Source organism: Halichoerus grypus, chromosome 5 (genome assembly GCF_964656455.1).
Source record: "Halichoerus grypus chromosome 5, mHalGry1.hap1.1, whole genome shotgun sequence".
Lineage (NCBI taxonomy): Eukaryota > Metazoa > Chordata > Mammalia > Carnivora > Phocidae > Halichoerus > Halichoerus grypus.
In genome coordinates, this window is record NC_135716.1 from 150,218,878 (window position 1) to 150,241,738 (window position 22,861).

At 35.0% G+C, this 22,861-nt stretch overlaps 1 protein-coding gene across 5 annotated transcripts in view; it reads left to right on the plus strand.

Annotated features, from left to right (window-relative positions):
• SPATA6 (spermatogenesis associated 6) overlaps nt 1-22,861 on the plus strand; it is a 147,758-nt gene that overhangs the window by 59,115 nt on the left and 65,782 nt on the right. For all 5 annotated transcript variants that reach the window (XM_036106601.2, XM_036106602.2, XM_036106608.2 and 2 more), the window contains exons 7-9: nt 3,682-3,981; nt 8,250-8,337; nt 17,083-17,123. In XM_036106601.2, the coding sequence (XP_035962494.1) occupies nt 3,682-3,981; nt 8,250-8,337; nt 17,083-17,123 (429 nt within the window). The remainder of the gene's footprint in view (nt 1-3,681; nt 3,982-8,249; nt 8,338-17,082; nt 17,124-22,861) is intronic.

Below are 22,861 nucleotides of genomic sequence, written 5' to 3' on the forward strand. Positions count from 1 at the left end.
GGAAAAAGTATACTAATAATTTACTGCATTCTCAGTTTCAGAGTAAATTTGCTGAGGAGGTTAACAGTGACGTAAGCTAAGAAAGGTAAAGCGTGGTTATATAAAATTATCAAGGGGATCATTCTTATTTTGTTTAGCAAGATACGTAGTGTGCCAGTTTGGCTACAGTTAATTATCTTTGAAATGCAAGCTGAAATGCAGCTATTAGAGATCTAACAAACTATGCTTGCCAAATGCAAAGATGTTACTGACTTGTTTTGAGTTGTGCAAAACTGTATATTTGTAAATTATTAACAGTATTTTACCTGCACTCAGACAAAATTTTTCTCTCCTCATTGGGGTATGCCCTTCTGGTGGGTGGGTAGAAAAGTCTTTTTTTGTATGAACTATGGCATATGCACAGAGAAGTACATTCTAAGTGTACAGCTTGGTGGAAAGTCTTTCGTAAATGTAAAATTGTCCCTTCATCACTAGTTTCATTGGACTTAAGAACTAACGTTTTCCTCTGTAAACTTTTGGGAAGACTCATTTCTTTTTTAACTTGCTATTTCAGTGTTTGTCATTTGTTCTTTATTGAACAGATGTAAGAAAATAGGATAGGTTTTGGCATCAGACAGTGTTTAAGAAAATATGCCTCAGAATCAGACAGATCTGGGTTCAAGTTCCTCACAAGGCTCCTTTAAGGATTAAATTAGAGAATAGGCAAATGTGTCTGGCACGTAACATATAATTAATGAATTTGATGGCTGTTCCTAAGGTTTTTTTTTTTTAAATAATTAGGAGAGAAGACAATGGTTAAAATACAAGATAGAAAACATTATCTGGTAGGCACAACAGAATATACACATACACATTAAAATTTTAGCCAGAATTTTAATCTTCTTTGACCTTATTTAAGAATGTGATAAATCTGCTTTTTAAAAAGTGAATATTATAGTTACAATTAAAATTTTAATAGCTACAAAGCAGCATTTTCAGGTTCAAACATAAGAATAAGACAAGCCATTTTGGCTTTTAAAAGCAGAATGAGTGCAATAAACTATAAAATTATTTAAGTTTACAAATAGTTATAATGATCTTTATTCCTTTTGGCATATTATTTTCAAATTGATGTTTTGTCCCCAGTTAGATGGATTGAAAAAATTAAGTATATTATTGTGATTTTCTGAAATAAAACTAGTTTTCTACTTATTCTTTTTACCTACTAAAGGTAGAATTTATTATTAATAGTTAAATATCAATGGTAGTTTTATCAATTTGTATGCTGGATCAGGTAGTTTTTGCTGTGTAAAAAGCAACACTAACTTTTTGACAGTTCTGTGGATTGATTGGTTGATTCTTTTGGTTTGAACTGGCGAGGCTAGGGCTGAATGATCTATGATGGCATCATTCATGTCTGGTAGTTGGCTGAGTTTTTGGTCTGGGAGGGACTTTATATTTCTGATAATTTGCTTGATTTTAGCTGGGATGGTGGCCACAAGACTTTCATCATCTAGTAGGCTAATTTTGGCTCATTCACACGGAGGCAGGAAGGTTTCCAAAAAGGAATAAAAGACAATAGCACTTTTTCAAGTCTCTCTTTTTGTCCCAAGCTAGTATCCTGTTGGCCAGAGGGAGCCATCATGTTAACAGCATGTAACAGCCACTATTTTAAGTTTTCCTGGGCAGTAACAGGATACATTAAGGATTGGATAGAGTTAGACAGCGTGTATCTGTACTACATATTCCACAGTTTATAACTTCTAATAGTATTCAACATTCAAAAATTGTAATGAAGAAAGAAGGTGGGGTTGTTTTAGGTTTGGTATAATCAGAGGTAGGTAAGGAGGAACTTTACAGCATTGCTGAAATGGATGATGTTGGGTTCATCTGGGTCTGAAGGTAAGAGATATTAAAAATGTATGAAGGTCTGGGAAAAAAGAGGTCCAGGGACTGAAGAGGTGAGGAGGGCAGGCAGCAGATTCAGTGAGAATAAAAGAAGTAGAATGAGGAAAAGTAGTTTTGGTCAGCAAGGGATTTTTGGAGTTTGAGATGCAATGGATCTGCATAATGATGAACTCTAAGATGAGGTGGAAAAAGGTAATTAAAACTGAGAAATAGAAGTCTGAGTCCAAAGTCTTGGACAGATTCACTGCTTGAACATTTATTACAACTCAAAGGTCCTTGCATGTGCTAACATTCCTGCTTCTGTGCATCAGTGTGATGTCATAGAGATAGATGAAGTGTGATATGGTAGAAAAATTCTGAATTACTTGTTGAAGTCATTGAGCAAGGTGGGAGAAGGACTGGGAGAGTATCAACAGCTGTAGAGGAAAGATGAGGAAATAATCTGATGCTGCAGGTCTGTATGAAACTCATGGACTTATTTTCCAATTAGGAAAATATATATTTTTCCTTTTTATCTACTTTTTAAAAATATTTGACTCTTTTCCCTTCTATATCACATTTATGTTTTAATATATACTTAGAATAGATACCCTTAGTGAGTTAGGGAAGGAGGGGTTGAGAAAATAGAGAAGGAGGTAGGATTGATAGGTTTTTAAAATGATTAAAGTTAGGAAGACAAAGTTTCTCAACTGTCCATTTTCTCTAATATTAGAAATCTTATAATTCTAGATAATGAATTAAGAGGTCTTATATTATTTACCTGTAATCCAAACTTTAAGGCACTCAAAAGGCAGAGACTAAATAAAATGTTATCCTAATGACGCAAAAAAATTTTAGAAATGTAACATTTGTTTTTTAAAATTTTAGACTGTTAACCAGTTTTACTAGTAGAGTACTAGTCATTAAAGTTTATATGTGTCTTTTATGTCTTTTTACTTTTTTACTTTTATAAAAATATGGAACCAGAATTAAGATGATATGGCTATTGGTCATTGAATTGTAAAGTTTTAATTTGGAAGACATCTTAAGATCCTAATCACCTTGTATAATCCAAATAATACATTTCATGAAAATATGTATAAAGCCGTTTTTCAGATGTTCACATTGTGTATATGTATTTAATCACAGCAGTATAAATGAAACTTATTTTAATAATTTTCTCCATAAAGATTTCATAAGCAACTAATTAGCCATGTGTATTTGTAACATTACTAAAGAGAGCCCTCTTAGGGCGCCGGGTGGCTCAGTCAGCTAAGCCTCCGACTCTTGATTTCGGCTGGGGTTATGATTTCAGGGGCATGAGATTGAGCCCCACATTGAGCTTTGTGCTCAGCGTGGAGTCTGCTTAAGATTCCATCCCTCTCCCTCTGCCTTCCCACCCCATGCATATACTCTCTTTCTTAAAAAAAAAGAAAAAGAAAAAAAGCCCTCTTAAATTATATAGCCAGTTACTTGAATACTTAATTACAAACGATAAACCAATGTTTATGTTAATTTTTCAGTACACTGAAAACTAATTTTTCTGACCTTGTTTCTTAGATTTTTCCAATGATTAAATATTGGGCTTTTATTTTCATAAGTACTTGTTAGACTTAAGAATACCATGTACTTTATTAACTACTAGACAAAGAGTTATCTGGCATAGATAGGAAAGACTAGTTGGCTTTGATAGATTATATGTGCCTTAAGTTAATTTTTAAAGTTTTTTTCTACCTGTAATTTATAGATAGATACATATACATATATCTCTACATATAGCTTCTACCCATGTTAATTTTTATTTTTTATGTTTAGGATAAATTTATTTACCATACGGCTCCAGTTGAAAAATCACACGGCAGACTGCAAAGCAGAACATCAACATCAAGATCACAAAAGAAAAAATCCAAGTCACCTGAGAGAAATAAATATTGCGTAAATGCAAAAAACTACGAACAGCCTACAATTTCTTCAAAATCACACTCTCCATCTCCCTACACAAAAAGACGCATGTGTGAGCTATCTGAAGACACCAGGCGGCGGCTGGCCCATTTAAATCTGGGACCCTATGAATTCAAAAAAGAAACAGATAAACCTCCATTTGTGATTAGACATGTATGTGTTCTCTTAAACATTTCCATTTGAAACCAATCTAATCTGTTGTTTCACTAAAATATTGTTCTGAAACTTCTTTCAACTTCTGGCTTCTATTAATAATTTTCTTTCCTGAACTGTTAGCCGAGGAATCTAAAATGGAAAATTAGAGTGAAAGAACATTCTTTTTTCAGTCTTTAAACCTGACAGAGATCAAGTTCCATTATGAATACTATGTTAAATCCTTTAAGTGTCCATTTCCTTTCTTCCTATACACTGGACAGTGTAATGACTCTACAAATTGAACTTAGATGTAATTGACATTAGTACTAAAATGGCAGAGTAGGGTTTTAAAAGAGGACCAACTTTTCTTTATGAAAAGGAAGACTGACCCCCCTTTTTCTAGCCTTTTTAAAAATTATAATGGAAAGTTAAGTTTCCTTTGATATTATGTCCCTTGGGTAAACCTTACATAATGGATCTTTGAAGCAAATCACTATTTGATGAGGATGGGAAGGCCTTTGAAAGTGAAGAGAGTTAGGGTAGCATAGTTGTTATCTTCCCAAACAGAAGACTGCTTTTGATATGGTTTAAGCTTAGAGCTTGTGTTCATGTGATAGTCAAGTAGACTTGGGCTAATTTTAGGGGTCTGTAATATTTCAGAATATTTAATAAAGGACTTTCTTAGAATTCTCATAGTTTCTTGAATTTTTGTAAAGAATTTTTATCCTAAAAGTATTTCTTTAACAAAAGCTTGCAATTTAATAAAAATTACTAATAAATACATATAATAGTAATAATGAATGTTAAGATTTAAGTGCCTACAGAAGCAAAACAACTTTTGGGGTTATCTATAAAGTTATTTCTGACTTTAATGTCTAATTCATTTTTTTCTAAATTCTAATATGTAAATATAACATGTAAAGATGCTCCTTGGATGATCTAATGGGTTTTTGAAAATACACCATCTGAAAATTCAGATTTTTTGTGTGTGATACATTTTTTTTAATTTTAGATATAATTACATTAAGCAACATTTCATTCCATTTTTATATTTTGACTACGAATCATTTACTCTTTTAACCTTAAGTAACAGGTTTTTTATTGTAAAAGAAAACTTATAATGGGTACTTTTAAATGGTAATATTTTATTGAGATTATTGTGATTACATTTGTCTTTTTTTCTATAGATTTGTTTATAGGTGCTGGCCACATTTTTTGTTGTTGTTTGGACATATCCAGATAAGATTTACTTGCTGGTTTGATGGCAGTTTCAGAAAACCTTTCATTTTATGACTGCTCACCGTTGTAAATTAAGTTGAAAAGATATATTAAATTCTAATCTGAAGGAATAGTAGCATTTTAATTAAAATACCTATGGGCAAAATAACCAGTAATAGTTAGTGGGAGTTAGCCACAAAAAAAAAAAAAAATTGTTGAGGGAAATAATTTCTTTTCAAGTGCTCATTAAATTGCTGTTTTTTCACACTAGTGTTCAAAGTGGAATAATTCTAATACTGCTAGGTGTAGGCCTTGATGTTTTCATTGAAGAGATTTCCTTTATAGTTTTCCAGATCACAGAAAAAAATGCATGCTTCTAAGCCTACAGTTAGAAAATTGCTTACATTGGGGTGCCTGGGTGGCTCAGTCTGACTCTTGATTTTGGCTCAGGTGGTGGTCTCAGGATCATGAGATTGAGCCCCACATTGAGCTCTGGGCTTAGCAGGGAGTCTGCTTGAGATTCTCTCCCTCTGCCCCTCCCCTCCATGATCTCTCTCTCTCTCTCCAATAAATACATAAATCTTAAAAAAAAAAAAAAAAAAAGAAAATTGCTTACATTATCATATAAGAAATGGGATTTTTCCAATTGTATTTGCATAGAGATGTCTTTTCTTCCCCCATAGCCATTAATGATTTCAAAAGCACTTAATAAATTGATAAACAAAATTTTAATTTCATGGGCTCCTGGGTGGCTCAGTCGATTAAGTATCCGACTCTTGATTTCGACTCAGGTCATGAGCTCAGCGTCGTGAGATGGAGCCACACATCGGGCTGCATGCTGAGCATGGAGTCTGCTGAAGGTTCTCTCTCTCTCCCTCTGCCCCTCCCTCCCCCTGCGTGCACGCTCTCTGTCTCTCTTTCTCTCTCCCTCCTTCCCTCATCTCTCAAAAAAAATAATTTCATACATGCATATGTAAAAACTTAATACTTTTAGGAAAAACTTTCTAGTTTTACATACATTGTGTGAAAAACAGTCTCACATAGTAAGGAGCAGTTTCAAGAAACTAACCAGAATGCTCCCAAACAAACTAGCACAACCATCCCAGAAAAGGTAAACAGAATTATTTTCTTTTACCTTGATCCAGAATAGGATCTTTTTTTTCTATTGCAGTAAAATACTCATAAAATGTACCACTTTAGCCATTTTAAAGTGTATAATTTCAGTGGCAGTAAGTACATGTGCAACTGTCACTACGATCTAGTTCCAGTACTTTTTCAATCATCCCTAAACAGAAACCCTGTACTTATTAAGCATTCACTCACCATTTCTCCCTTTCTTCAGCCCCTGGCAACCACTGATCTGCTTCCTATATGGATTCTCCTACTCTGCCTTTTCATCTAAGTGGAATCCTACAATACATAGACCTTTCTGTCTGGCATCTTTCATTTAGCACAGTGTTTTTGAGTTTCATTCATGTTATAGCATGTATCAGTACTTGGTTCTTTTTATGGTTGAATAATATTTCATTGTGTGGGTATATACCACATTTTGTTTGTCCATTCATCTGTTGATGGACATTGGGCTGTTTTCACCTTTTGGTTATGTGAATAGTGCTTCCATGAACATTCATACACAAGTTTCCATTTGAGTATCTGTTTTCATGCCTAATTGCTTTAATACCTAAGAGTGGAATTGCTGGGTCATGTGGTGTGTCTGTGTTTAACTTGTTGAGGAATTGTCAAACTGTTTTCCACAGTGGCTGTCCCATTTTACATTCTCTCCAGCAATGTTGGAGGGTTTCACTTTATCCACAGTCTCACTAACACTTATTATTTTGTTTTCTTTTTATTATAGCCATCCTAGGGGGTGTGGATTGGTCTCTCATTATGGCTTTTTTTTCTCATTATGGTTTTGATGTGCATTTCCCTAATAAGTAATGATATTGAACATCTTTTTATGTGCTTTTAGCCATTTGTATATTTTCTTTGGAGAAATGTCTATTCAAGTTCTTTATCCATTTTTAATTGTTTTTTTTTTTTTACTTTTTGATATTTAGTTGTAAGTTTGTTTTATGTATTTAGGATTCTAAATCCTTATCAGGTATGATTTGTAAATTTTTTTTTTTTCATTCTATGGCTTGTCTTTTCACCTTTTTTTAAAATTTAATTTTTTTAAATTGTGGTAAAATATACACAATATAAAATTTACCATTTTAACCATTTTAAGTATAGAGTTCAGAGGCAGTAATTATATTCACATCATGAAGTAGTATCTCTCACTATGATTTTGATTTGTATTTCCCTAATAATTAGTGATATTGAATATTTTTTCTTTTGCTTATGGGTCATTTGTATATCTTTTGGAGAAATGTGTATTTAAGTTCTCCCACTTTTTAATTGAGGAGTTCTTTTTAGGGTTGTAGAAGTTTCTTTATATATTCTGGATATTAATGCCTTATCAGATAATTATTTGAAAAAATATATATTTTTTATTAAATGGTTTGCTTTTCACTCTCTTAATGGTGTCCTTTTATGTACAAAGTTTTTAATGTTGATCAATAGAGCTATCTTTTTTACAGTTTATATCACTCTTTTTTCTTTTTCATTAGAAAACATGCTTAGCTGTAATAATCTGTGAGCTATAAAGCAGTAAGCATGCTGGGCCCTGAACACAGCCAAGTAACGACACTGTCTGAATTCAGCATCTATCTAAGTAGCAAATGGCTAAACTTGCTTTTTAAATGTGGCAAAATAGATTCCTCTTTTTGTAGTTTTGTAATGGAAAGCCAACTGGGCAATGGGGTAATGGACATTTCAACTGTAAATTTGTTAATTTTAAAATAGACTCAAATTTATAATTAAAAAATTCTGGAGTTTAATTTCGATTTTATTTAAACATGAACAGCAAAATACTCAACTAAGCTCTGGCTTCAGAACATGCCTGAACCACACAGGCACTATCATGTTAACCTGATGACTACAGTCTATGTACTTGAGTTGATTTTCAGGTGCCATGAGACTGAAAGAACATTTAAGTTCTTTTTGACTTTCAATCTTGCTTCTTCTAGGTCGACCCCCCAAGTCCCAGGGCTGATGCTTTATTTGGATCTTCTGGCAGAGACTGTGAAAGAGATGGATGGTCTAGGATGCACAATGGTAAGTTAAAAGTTGTCTGTCTTCATTACTTTAGTTTCCTTGGTACAGTCAAGTCTTTCACTTGGCATCAATGAACAAAAATAGATTCTTTGCTGTGTTATTGGATAATAAGACATAGTGCTACTTTTTATAACTTGTGAGATACCCATATAGGTACTCTCTAAAAATAATAGAATTTCTATGCTCCTATAAACTAATCTCCGTCTTTGAGACTCAAAATACATAGTAGCATATTGAAGACTGATAACCTTCTAGTGAAGAAAAAAAAAAACCTGATTTTGTTTTGCTCAAAAATTTCTAAATTTATTTGACTATGGAACCATTTTCCTACTTTAACATATACTCTCCTTAGTTTGTGGAAAAGGCTTTGGGAAACACCACAGTAAGAAAAGTTCAAGGTTATGGGTTTTGGACATACATTTACACATATATTTGAATACTTGCTCTGTCACTTATTTATAAATTGGGCATTCTTGAACAAATCATTTTAACTACTTTGATAATCAGTATATTAAAGAATGAAGATAACACAGTAAATATGACCATGTAAAATGTCCTAGCACACCACAGGCCTTAATATCCACTGTCATTATAATAATACTTAGATTTCTGAAAAGATAATGTCCTTTAAGTTTAGTTTACAGGAATCTTTTTTTTTCATCATAGGCCCTAGTTCTAATGGTTAGATAAATTATTTCTTAAGTTCAATCTGAAGATGACTTTTACGAAGAAGATTAAATAGTGTTATATGATTAGGGATATTTGAGTGTTAATATCTATAATCACTGGTTAGTCGGTTCAGCAAGCATTTCCCAGCAGCCTTTAAGTTAATTCACTACCTACTGAGAAAGGCATAGAAGAAGAAAAATGAGACAGTGAAAAAAACACAATCATAACATGTAGTAAGCTGCATGTGTAGAATCTTTTTTTTTAATGGGAAAATGAAACATTCTTCTCGGAGAACATGCAGGGTTTGTGCTAATTTATTTTGCTTTTTTAGCATTAGCAGGGAGATAGATGTGGTAATCACTAAGTCTTTTATAACCACAATAGCAGATTATATGCAATTAGGGACAGATGTTATACTCTGTTTCCCCTCTTGGAAGAAATTTATGGACATGGAAAAAAAGGTTTAAGAACAAGAAAATCGAAAATAACTTCAATATAGATATTCCTTTGGAAGATGCTTTTGGAATGAACTGAGGTGTCTGATTTCTCTTGATAATTAGTATGTATTTGCCAGCAGAACTGTTAAGAGTTTCCAGTAACTTTTGATTGCCACAGTCAGCTACCTGTGTAGAGGTACAATCAGAGAGGTCAATAGTGAGGTCTGCTTTTTTTCTTTTAACTTTTTATTTAGACATAATTTCAGACTTACAGAGAAGTTGAAATAGTATAAAGAATCCCCATGTAACTCTCAGAATCCACAAATACTAATATTTGCTTTTCCCTCTTTATCTCCTCCCTACCCCCCCACCTCCACCTCTGTATGTATGTTTGTATATAAACTTTTTTTTTTTTTTTTTTGACAAGCACATTGCTATGGACAGAATTGTGTCCCTCCAAAATTCTTATGTTGAAGCTCTAACCTGAAATGTGGTAGTATTTGGAAATGGGGAAAGGTAATTAGGTTTAGATAAGGTTAGGAGGGTGGGGCCTTCATGATAGGATCAGTGCCCTTATAAGAAGAGAAACCAGAAATCTTGCTTTCTCTCTCTGCCTCATGTGGACACAGGCAGAAGGTAGCCATCTTCAAGCCAGAACTAGAGCTCTCCCCAGAACCTGACTGCACTGGCACCTGGATTTCAGACTTCTAGCCTCCAGAACTGTTGTAAAAGCCCCCAAGTCTATATGGTATTTGTTATGGCAGCCCAGGGAGACTAATGCAGATATTATGTGATATAATTATGAAAAGCAGAAAATGGACAATGATATAATAATAGTAACTAATCTATAAACCTAACTCAGATTTTGCTGCTTGTCCTCATAATATCTTTATAGCAAAAGAAATTGCACATCATGCATGGTCTTCAGTTAACATGTCTCTTTAGTTTTCTTTAAAATGGATCAGTTCCTTAATCTTTCTTTGTGTGTGACATTGATAATTTTGGAGAGTGTAGGCCAGTTATTTGGTTGAATGTCCCTCAATTTGGGTTTGTTTGATTTTCCCTCATGATTAAATTTAGATTATTCATTTCCCTCCAGAATACAACAGATGTGATATGTTACTCTCAGTGCAACATGTCAAGAAACATGTGATACTGCTTTGTTACTGGTGATATTCATTTGCTCATTAATTAAGATGGGGTCTGCTAGATTTCTCCATCATAAAGTTGCTCTCTCTTCCCTTTGTGGTTAAGGGGGAGATATTTTGAGACTATTATATCCTGTCACCTCAACTCTGATCCCTTTAGCATACATTGATGATTCTTGCTTAAAAAAATTTGTTACTGTAAAGTTTGTCAAATAGTGATTTTTAAAAATTCCATTATTCTTTGTACATTTATTACTTGCCCTTCTACTATAAGGAGTTTTTTCATCTCATTTCTCTACTTTTAATGTCCCTATTCTTTTGACTGCCTTTTTTTTTCCTGTCTGGCAATTGGGTGGTTGTGTTTTGGAGTCTCATCAGCTATTGAAATACATATGGGAATTTCTTATGATAGAATCTCTTACTATGATAGAGTGAATTTTCATTAGTGACTTTAATGGAAATTCTTAAACCTTTTCTTGCGGAATTATCCTACCTAAAAATTCTTAAGTTTTTATAGGATACCATTTCACCACCATTGACTCATAATAATCACATGAGGATGAATTTAACTGTATTTGATCAAGAAAAATGACAGAGGCCTAGACAGGTTAAGTGGCTTGTTGGAGAGTTCCAGAATAGCCCTGGTTGGTCTGGGGTCCAGGGTTTCTCGCCCCAACCCCTCCCACTACTCTCCTCCCACTTTCTCTATTTCCATTTAGATGTATTTTTTTTTTTAAGATAAATTTTTCAAGCACATTTTCTTTATCTGGAATTTCCATAGTATATCATTCTAACTGTAATTTGTGCAGTCCTTTTGAAGAGATCCGGCATGTCTTGTGCTGCAAGAATGTTTGTAAGCTTTATCCAGTCACTGGTGTTTTTGAAGAGGAAATTGAGGGCATCATCCTGGCCCCTTTTTTATTTGCTTAGAATATGAAAAGATGTTAGATTCTGTCTCCCCCTTGGAGGAAACTTCTCTTATTCCCTTCATTTTGAAGATTCTCTTATGAGTTTCATTTCTACCTAAGATTGTAATCTTTTATGAGCTTCCGCTAATCTCTGTTTGGTGGTTATTGTTTGTAAAGTAAAATAAATTGGAAATTACATTCCAAAACCTAGTATGTCATTACTCGAATAGAGAACAATAAATGGTAACATTTTACTATTCTGAGTAAAATAGCAAATAGTCATTGTATATATAGTTACTAGCAAAATATCTTGTTTCAGCTTTTATTTAAATGTGTGCCTCATCTCATAGAGCAGTAGGCAGCTGAGCTGTGTCATTTTAGGAGTTCCTTTTTTATTTCCTATTATTTATTAAACATTTTTAACAACTTTAGTGAGCTATAATTTATATATCATAAAATTCACCTATTTTGAGTGCACAACTGAAGTGTTTTAAATAAATTTGCACAGTTATAAAATCTCCACAATCCATTCTTAGAATATTTTTATCATCCAAAAGAGTTTCCTCATACCCATTTGCAGTAAATCTGTATTCTCACCTTGAGTCCCTGGATTGTTTCCACTTTGGGCCATTATGAATGATACTACTTTGAGCATTTGCATTGAAGTCTTTGCATAGACACATGTTTTTATTTCTTTTGGATACCTAGGAATGGAATTGCCAGTTCATATGGTAAGTTTATATTTAACTTTTTAAAAAATTGCCAGTTGTTTTCCAACACGGCTCTACCATTTTACATTCCTACCAGCAGTGTATGATGGTCCAGTTTCTCCACATCTTCAACAGCACTTGTTATTGCCTTTATTTTAACTATTCTAGTGGATAGGCAATCCTGTTTCACTGAAACTTTAATTTACATTTGACTAATGGCATTGAATGTTTTTTCATGTACTTATTAGACATTAATTTATCTTTTTTCATGATCATCACTCTTCAGTCACTGATTAAGTTTGCTGTTTGCTAAACTTCAGACAAGAAAAAAATAGTGAGGGGGAAAGTCTGAGACTTTTGCTGATGACACTTCAGACAACAATAGAAATAAGAAAGATGAAAACATCAGAGGTCAGAGTAAACAGTTTCTGGTAAAGGTCACAGGTGAGCAAGAGACACAAAACACATGTTATATGTCTTTCCTTTTTAGGAGGTGGGATCCCCTAAGAGATATTAAACCCTGATTTTATTTTATAAAGCTGGACATCCTAGCTTTGCTTCCAGTTATAGGGACTGGCATATAGCAAATGCATGGCTGTGTGCTCCATGAAGATTCACAGGAGAGCAGAGGTCAACCTTAGGATGTTATGTGGGCCTTAGGATAACAATAGGGTAATTACTGATAAAGGACTCCAGGGGCATACTCTTTGGAGATTTGTAGGTACACACATTCATCAGCAGGGATGTTTTGCAATAGTAGTAGCACTCACTACCAGAATGGGGTTCAATTCCTTGAAATTATGAAAAAAAGGAAGATGATAGTACCCTTCAAGGTAAGGTACTATAGAGGTTGCCAGAATAGAGATTGATTCATAGGGAACACATATTGGCTGTAATCATCAGAATGGGGCTCAAGAATTATTTTGATAGAAAGGATGAGCTGATACAGGGATGCTAAGTTTTAGATTAAAGTTCCTTAAGTTCTTCTTGGTTAAAGTCAGGATTGGTCCTTTAGGACTGAGTCATATTTGAGCCTGTTGGGTGAGGGTCAACTGTGGAGAGAGGAAGGATGCAAAGGCTCTAAGTTACCAGACTACTCCCAGTAGGAATGGTGACCTTTGTACAAAGTGGATCTTAGTCTCTATATTAGATGGTTGCTATGGAAATATTTTGATGACTGATTGCCACATTTGTTTTTAACTCATACAGTTAGTCACTACTTGATATTTGACTGATTTGATTATATATCACATCCATTTTGTTAAATTCAGAATCTGATGTCATTTTTGAGACTAAAGGCACTTTCATTCTCTTGTGTGAACTAATCAAAGACCTTAGTTCCATTACTTTTGGCTATATAGGAAGTCAGCTTCCTGAAATGTAAAGTAGAAATAACTGTTTGCCTTATGTGTTCTTTCAGTCTGCTCCAGCTGCCATAACAAAATACCATAGATGGGACTTAAACAGGAGACGTTTATTTTTCTCACAATTCTAGAGGCTGGGAAGCCCCAAATCGAGGTGCTAGCAAAGTAGGTTTCATTCTGAGACCTCTTCTCTTGACTTGTAGAAAGCTGCCATCTCACTGTATGCTCACATGACCTCCTTTTTTTGTGTACATGTGGAGAAGGAGATGGGGGGGGAGCATGCGAGCACATGTGCAAGCTCCCTGCTGTCTCTTCTTAGAAGGGTGCTCTTTCCATCGTGAAGGACCTACCTGCATGACCTCATCTAATCCTGATTACTACCCAAAAGTCCCATCTCCACATACCATCACTTTGGGGGTTCGGACTTCAACATAGGAATTTTGGGAGGAGACATTCAGTCCATAACACCCATTCTGTTTCATGAGGTTATTAGAGAACCCGGTAATGGCTAACCTTTATTGAATGTGTTTTCTGCTGGCCTTGATTCTAAATACTAATATTCATTGGTTACTTACAATAATCAAGAATTTTAGATACTATTATTTATCTCCATTTTACAAATCAAAAAAAATGAGGTATAAAGAAGTAAAGTCCAAGGTGATCAAGGTCACACACACACACACACACACGCACACATACACATGCACAATCTGAATTAGCTCTAATTTTTCTTCATATTTTTCTTAAGTGTGACCCATCCATTAAGGCCCAGGTCAGCTTTCTCCTCCTTTAGGAAGTTTTCTCTGATTGTCTTCAACCTTGAGAGATTAATCTCTGATACGACTTTTTTAAATAGCATTAATTGCCTGTACCATTCTGACTTAGCCTCTTCTTTTATGCTGCTGTTACCCAACTTTGTATAACTTAACCGAAGTAAATTACAAGCATTTCCTGAGCATGGGCCATGACTTTTATCTCCTTTATCTCCTGCTTTTAGAATATAGTGAGTAATTATTGGTAAGGGTGATGAAGTGCAAACATTGGGAACCTCAGTAACAGCTGGATTTCTAAAAATAAAAGAAAATTATAAATCTATCTCTGTTAGGGTAGGTTTACAAATGGTTTGTGGAAAGCAGAAGACATACTGGCGTTTTAATATACTGATACTTTTAATATTACATTAGCTGCCAGAAAGAATATATACCAAGTACAGAAATTATTATCTTAATTTTCAAAGTTAGCACGTGTGGAGAATTAGGTTCATTATGTCTGTATCATTCTTTTATTTCTGCTACTGTGGCCATGCTATACATTATTAGACTTTATGGAAAAGGCGTTGAGCTGGGATTTATTTTTATTTTTAATTTTGAAAAGCACTTGAAGTAAGTTGAGTCTTACTGACTTAAATGGTGAAGTTGGCCTTGTGTGAAAGACATTAATGTTTCAGCTCTTCTCTGTAATGGTTCAGGACACTTGGAGAACAAACAAGATCTTGTGCCATAAAAGAAAGCTAATTAATTGACTATTGACTATCCTAGGTCTCTATCTATATAATAATTTCTTTTTTTTTTTTTTTTGGATAAGGTGGTTTGGGAAAGTAAAATATAGAATGTTAGAATGCTTTTGACTAGAATGTGTAAGGAAGTAGAATTGCAAATTATGGTTCTGATTTGCTTGAATGTCAATATACAGAGATTATAATACTTAAATGTTGACTCCTTTAAGTAATGAGGAAAACCCAAAATCTGCATCTGCAATATAGTGGTCCTTATCCCAGGAGAGAGTTAGAATGGTTTTATAATCTGCTTTGTTACAGATACTGTGCTAGGAACTTTCTTAAGCGGTATAATTTAATCATTACTATGACTCTCTGAGGCAAAGTAGGCATTGTCTTCATACTTTTAAATGTGCTATGGTGAGTGCTGTGAATTGTGTAAGACTGTTGAACCACAGACCTGTACCTCTGAAACAAATAATACATTATATGTTAAAGAAAAAAAAAAAGAAGAAGAAGAAGAAGATAGTAGGAAGGGAGAAATGCAAGGGGGGAAATCGGAGGGGGAGACGAACCATGAGAGACTATGGACTCTGAGAAACAAACTGAGGGTTCTAGAGGGGAGGGGGGTGGGGGGATGGGTTAGCCTGGTGATGGGTATTAAAGAGGGCGTGTACTGAATGGAGCACTGGGTGTTATAGGCAAACAATGAGTCATGGAACACTACATCAAAAACTAATGATGTAATGTATGGTGATTAACATAACAAAAAAATTTTTTTTTAATAAAAAATAAAATGAGGAATGAAGGGTGCCTGGGTGGCTCAGTCATTGGGTGTCTGCCTTCGGCTCAGGTCATGATCCCAGGGTCCTGGGATCAAGTCCCATGTCGGGCTCCCTGCTCAGCGGGAAGCCTGCTTCTCCCTCTCCCACTCCCCCTGCTTGTGTTCCTGCTCTCGCCATCTCTCTCTATGTCAAATAAATAAGTAAATCTTAAAAAAAAATGAGGACTGAAACACAGATTAATTATATAACTTGACCAAAGTAATATATTTGATAAGTGGTGGAATCAGAAATTGCACCTAGGCTTGTTTGACTTAGAACTTGAGAGTAACGATGTTGATGGTGAAGTTAGTAATAGTAGCTAACATTTATTTTATTGCCTACCTGTAGTATTTCATATAATATTTAAAACAATTATGAAAGAGGTACGTGAGACAGAGGAGGAATCTGAGACTTAGCAAGGTTAAATAATGAGCCCAGGGTTACACAGGAGCTGCTGGTGACTGGGCTGTGGTGTGGATCTCTGTCAGCGAGGTCCGTACACCTCTGCTACTGTAACCTAAAGCTGGTCCTCTTGCCATTGTACTCACTTGACTCCAGTGTGGACTCCCAAGAATGGGAACACATGCAGTTTGGCAATACCTATCATATCTATATATTCAAATTATATTTCATCATAAATTACTTTATCTACTAAAGATTATCCATTTCATGTAGGCAAATTGGTTTAGCAACAAAAAATTATTCTGGTCTATAGTCTGATATCTCCAGCTCTAATGAAAACAGTATTTGTGAAATCACCTAATTATTTTTTTTTTTTTAAGATTTTATTTATTCATGAGAGACAGAGCGAGAGAGAAAGGTAGAGGGAGAAGCAGGCTCCCAAGGAGCAGGGAGCCCGATGTGGGACTCGATCCCAGGACCCTGAGATCATGACCTGAGCCAAAGGCAGACGTTTAACCATCTGAGCCACCCAGGCGCCCTGAAATCACCTAATTATTGAAGAATGGACACAGATGTTAACCTGCTGTGTATCATCTTTACTTATAGGGCATTGTTGAGGGATTTTCAGATATTTTTGAAAACTGCTGTATGAAATTATAATCATAGAAATCGAAGAAATTATAAACATAGAAACATAGAAATCATAGCAAAAACCAAAGATGAAACCAAATTTTCTTCTTTTTGATATGAAATTTTATAATTTAATTCTTTTGTACATCCTTTTTCAGATCATTCTCATCTTGGCTGCTACCGACCCAAGGATTATAAGGTATGTAAGTATAAATTACAGAATGAAATTGTGCCGGCTTTCACATAAAAGCATATGCACATTTCTTATATATATGGTCAGAGATTATCATTATCATTTAGTCAAGAAAATGCACAAACAATATTGTCACATCATGGAATATCATTATTTTGGCTACAATGTCAAGTGGTAGAATAGACTTTTCATTGAATGTCTTCATACAACAATTTGTGGCTTTTGATTATTCATTTATATTAATTACTTATTGAATGTGTTTGTGTATGTGTGTGAGAGACATAGAGAAACTGGCTGTTACTTTTAGTAATACCTTGCACATTATTGTTACTCAAATTCATTCATAGAGCATCCTCATAATTTTTACAATATCTGCATGCAATTTGTGCTATTTTCTTTAAATTCACCTTTTTATTCAGTTCACTACTATAAATGAAAAATCAGTATCCCATGCTTTAAATGGATGATAGCTCTAAAGGATACAGTGAAAACAAAACAATGTTACAAAGTTCTGGCTAAATAATGGTTGTTTTCCAAAGGTTCTGAGGCATGTTCTCTATTTCTTAAAACGAGATAACCAATGATAGAGAGGTGTAGGAAACATACCAATAGCTAACTGAGGATTTCTGACTGAAAGAGAATTGAAAAGATAATACATTTTTTTCTTGTAACTCGGTGTTATTTAGTATATGTCCATGTGCCATGTAAAATATGTATCATCTAAAATCACTTTGGGTATCATATTAAATTATCTGCCATACCACTAGTAGTTTGTGTTCTCCATTTTGAGAAGCATCACCTCAGAGTTTGTCTTTTCTATTCCTAAGTGAAAGCTTTTTGATAAGGAGTGTCATTGTATTTGAGAAAACAAAACAAAAAAAAAAATTTTTGCTTTCCTTATAATACCTTTACTTATTTACTTGAAAACAATCTATTTTGTGTTTACTGGCACTGAACAGCATAGTTTTAGTACTTTGCCATGCTTTGAACATGATAAAAGAAATATGGAACAGTTAAGTAATGAATCAAGGCACTGTATGACTAAGGGCTCAAATCTAACAGTATCAGAATCATGTAGGTGGAACTTTATAAAAATTCATTCCAGGTACTAAATTGAAATTGTTGAGAATGGAGACTGGAAATTTTTACATTTTTAACACCTTTCCAGGTGATTCTGATGCAGCTCTCTTGCAATCTAGTGTTTGAGGATTGGCATTTGAGAACCACTAGTATGGACTATGAGTACAGCATCTGTATTGGTGGAACTGTCCCTTGTATAGTGAGTGTATATGGTTGTGCCCTTGTTTAAGGCTGCTGCTAGAGGAGTGTGTGTTTGGCATAATTCACCTGGTGCAGACCTGTCCTATTATGTGGACTGTATTTCACACACACACACAGACACACACACACACACACACACACATACAAGCACACTGATGTGTGTAATATATATATGTGTGTGCACACACATAAGTCAAAAAGCACAATATTCCTTATCTTGCAGGGAAGCCACCCTAGTTGGTCTACCTAAGGGATAAGCCTGTCTTTGTACATTTCCTTCAAATTATGCTTCACGATTTATAATCATATATTTATTTTCATCTTTATTTGCATCTTTGTTTAAAATCTGCTTGTTTTACTAATTTCTAAGTTCCAGGATGGTAGGGACCTTATTGATCTTGCTTATTGATAATTGCTAGTACCTAGCATATTATCTGATATATGGTGTGGATTCCTAATATATGTGTATTGTGTGAGCGAATTTTTTTTTAAGATTTATTTATTTAGGAGAGAGAGAGAGAACAGCGGGAGGGGCAGAGAGAGAGGGAGAGAGAATCTCAAACAGACTGCACTTAGCGTGGAGCCCAGCTCCATCACGACTTGAGCCGAAACCAAGAGTCGGACGCTTAACCAACTGGGCCACCCAGGCGCCCTGTGTGAGTGGATTATTAAGAGAAAACGAGTAAACCAAATATATAAAAATACAGAATGGAGAGACAGGGATAAAGTTTATAGGACACTAATCTTTATCCTAAAGCGACTATAATCTAGCTTTATGTTGGCTGGTCCATTTAAAGATAGGTGTATATATTTACAATCCTCTTTTCCACATGAATTCTTTGAAAGAACTGAACTTCTACCCATCTTTATTTCTCTCCCACTCTCATCTCTGGATTCTTCGCTTTTAGGGTTAGAGTAGAAGTTGGTCATTCGTACTATCCTTGTAAGGCAGTGGGTGGTAAGTAAACTCACAGGATTATTTTTATATTCAAGGGGCAGATTTTCATTGAAGTGCATATATAGCATTGAACACTGCTATCTTCTCTATAGAAAGAATAAAGGATCTTCTTATAGGCACATAGTAGCTGGTTAATAAATATTCAGGCAGTAGAACACTAGGATTTCTACAAGGAAAAAAGTCATAAAGGTGGGAGTGCTTGCAAAAAAAATTCTGGAAAAGTGGGACTTTGCCTGAATTCTGTTGAGAAATATATTTTGCATAGGCAATGTAAAAAAGTCTTGGGATTTGGAATAAGTACAGTGTCCTGGGGAATAGAGAAACTACTAGCTTCGTTTGAATGGAGGGTGAGTACTGAGGGATGATGGCTTTTTAACATCCTTACTTTTCTATTTTTCCTGCTTCTCCTTATCTATCGTATCTGCTGCCTCCCTTTTTAAGATTTGTAGTTGTTTGATCATTATCTATTCTTTGGCCAAACTCAACTCTCTTTACCCTGGATGATGCCTTGTAACCAGCTGTTCTCATAAATGCTTGTATTCATTGGCTTCTTCTCTCCAATGTATGTAGTTCCATATGCCTGTGTCATAGGCATTCATTTAGTACATGGGTTCTCAGTGGAGATTGTGCCACACTCAAGGTGGCATTTTAGACATTAACAGGTACCATTATTGCAGTCATTTAGGGGAAGTACTCTTGATATTTAATGATCAGGGATGCTAGATAGTCTGTAATAGTGTGAGAATGCCAAACAGTGAGGAATTCTTATGTCCCGCGTGGCTTTCAGCTGTCTCATCAACCATAATGGAGGCAAAAAACATGTTCATAATTATTAGAACAATTCTAGCTCTACATAAAACACAGAGTACCTTTACATTGTTTTGAGATACATCATATATTATAGGAATACAAGTATATTATAAAGCTTATACTTTACTTTGTTAAAAATATATGGTGTAGTATTACACTGTGATGAAGTATATGGCAGCTCATTTATTTTCCTGGTTTTCTTGTATGGAATGACTTATGATCTTCTTGCATTTTAAAACTCCAAACTTATTTATGTAAGTGAGTGCAAGCATCCATTATGTTTTCTAGAGTAGTCATACTTGAGCATTTATGTATTGAAGTGCATATTTTAGGTCATGTTCCATTAATTTCTCTTTTTACTACAGTTAAGACAATTCGTTGATTTTTAATACATTTCATTTCAAGATATAAAAGAAGGCGATGCAAAATATTTCTTTTTAAATGAGGGCTTCGTTTGGGCTACCATAATAAATACCCATAGACTGGGTGACTTAAACAAGAGAAATTTATTTTCTCACAGTTCTGGAGGCTGGGAAGTACAAGATTGGGGTGCCAGCCAGTTTGGTACCTGGTGAGAGCTCTCTTCCGAGTTTGCAGACAGCTGCCTTTTCACCTGTCCTCACATGGCAGAGAGACCAAGGGTGCACAAGAACGCAAACTCTGGTGTCAAAGAACAGTAATCCTTTCAAATTAGGACCTCACCTATATGACCTCATTTAACCTTAATTCCTTACTCCAAATGTAGTCAAGTGGGAATTAGGGCTTCAACATATGAATTTTAGGGAGACACAATTCAGTCCATTGCAGGGGCTTTGGGAGTGAAGGTTGAAAAATCAATGATGCCATGTGTAATCAATGTATGAATAAATGAATGGATGTACATCTAGTAACAGCAGAGTATTTCTGGAAAGATTTATAGAACCCATTTTACCTGGGCCTTTATGGATATATCCTTTCTAGCTTCAATTTGACCTTCAGTGCTGCTTGATTATTTTGTTCTCTTGTTGATTCTGTAACACACAGTCCAACCTAAGTTCTACTTCTCCTTCTCATTTTCTATATATGATGTCATATTCCACTTCGTCAGAGAAAATGTTAGTCAGTTGTGGATGGAATTATCCTCAGTTATCTTTATCTCTACTTCAATCTTCTGTTAATCTCCACTTTTTCCTTCTACTCTGCCTTCTTAATAATGTTAACACCTTCTTTGCATTTATTTATTTATTGGCTCCATCTCTTTTGACCGTAAACATAATAATAAAATCAACTTAAATTTGTATAATGGGTTATAATTTTAAAGCTTTTCATATTGATTATATCACTGGATTATATGCAGCTTTATAATTGAACAAGAATTTTTATCCCCATCTTAAATGACAGAAAACAAATTCTGCAAAGCTCCTGAAAAAGAACATACCTCTCAGTCTGTATCGCTATATCTTTATCATCCTCTCTTTCTCCTTCCTTTTACTGCTAGACAGTCAAATGAACATTGCTTCCACTTCTTTATCCATTACTTCTAAACTATCTGAGGGAAATGAATCCTATGAGAACTCTCAAAACCGGAGAGTCCTTATATTTCTTTAAAAGAGACAGGAAACCACCTTAGTGGAAGTGGAGAAGCAGACCTGGCTTTAGGCAAAATTGGGAAATACATGTGGAATATATGGTTGATTTCTGGTAGCCTTACATCACTTTTAGCATCCTCACATGCCTAAGCATTGCCTTATTACACTGGGTGCCTCTTGGACTTAGCAGAATACGGATTTAATGTGTCTTCCTAAACTCCTGAAAGTAAGTGTAATGTTTTGTTCATTTTATCCTCACTTGCTAGCAAGGCATATAGTATCTGGTGGACACTTATGTAATGTTTGAATTTATGAATAAATATCACATCAAGGTCAGAGTTTTCTGCTGATATTTTTTTATTCCCTGCAATTTAGTTGTTCCTTCTGCTCCTGAACTTACACACTCTGTTCCCATTATGTCATCACTATCCTTCTCCAGGTCATGTCTGTATTTCTACTTCTGGATTTTAACTCATTCAGTGTAATGCTAGATGTTCTGAAACTTTACTATTTCAATGTCTTAACACAATTTATTTGTCATTAACAGCCCAATGCATCTGTTTCTTAAAAGCCTGGCAGTGACCTAAGTCACTTCTGATATTCCATTGACAAGAACTGGTCACATGGCCATATCTAGAAGCGTAATAGGAGAGTGGCTAGCAAGTAGAGATCCTGGTTAGGCCACCGATTCCCATTAATCTTATACTACATAAGAGGGAACACAAATTTTAGGGGACAGCTAAGCATATCTGACACAGTCTGCCCCTCTGGCCACCAAATATCTCTGCATACCTTTCTTCCCTCACATAGAACATACTCATGTCCTCCTCAAGAAAGACCACTCAAAGTTCCATGCAGCCACTTGAGTCTAGCTTGAAGGCCAGGATCTTTGGGTGATGGATGTCAGTCCATCATATCTGCATGGGGCTCCTTATGACCCAGTGACCTGTGAATTGACGTTCTCTCTCCCCTTTCTCACATTCCCACCTTACCTGAACCCCGTATCTAATATACTCTGTTAGAGCAGGAACAGGATAGCTGGGAAAATGGAAGAACTTGGAAAAGGAAGAACTAGAAGTTCTGTATCAGCAGCTAGAACTGTATCAGCAATTATCAGTCTGCAGCAA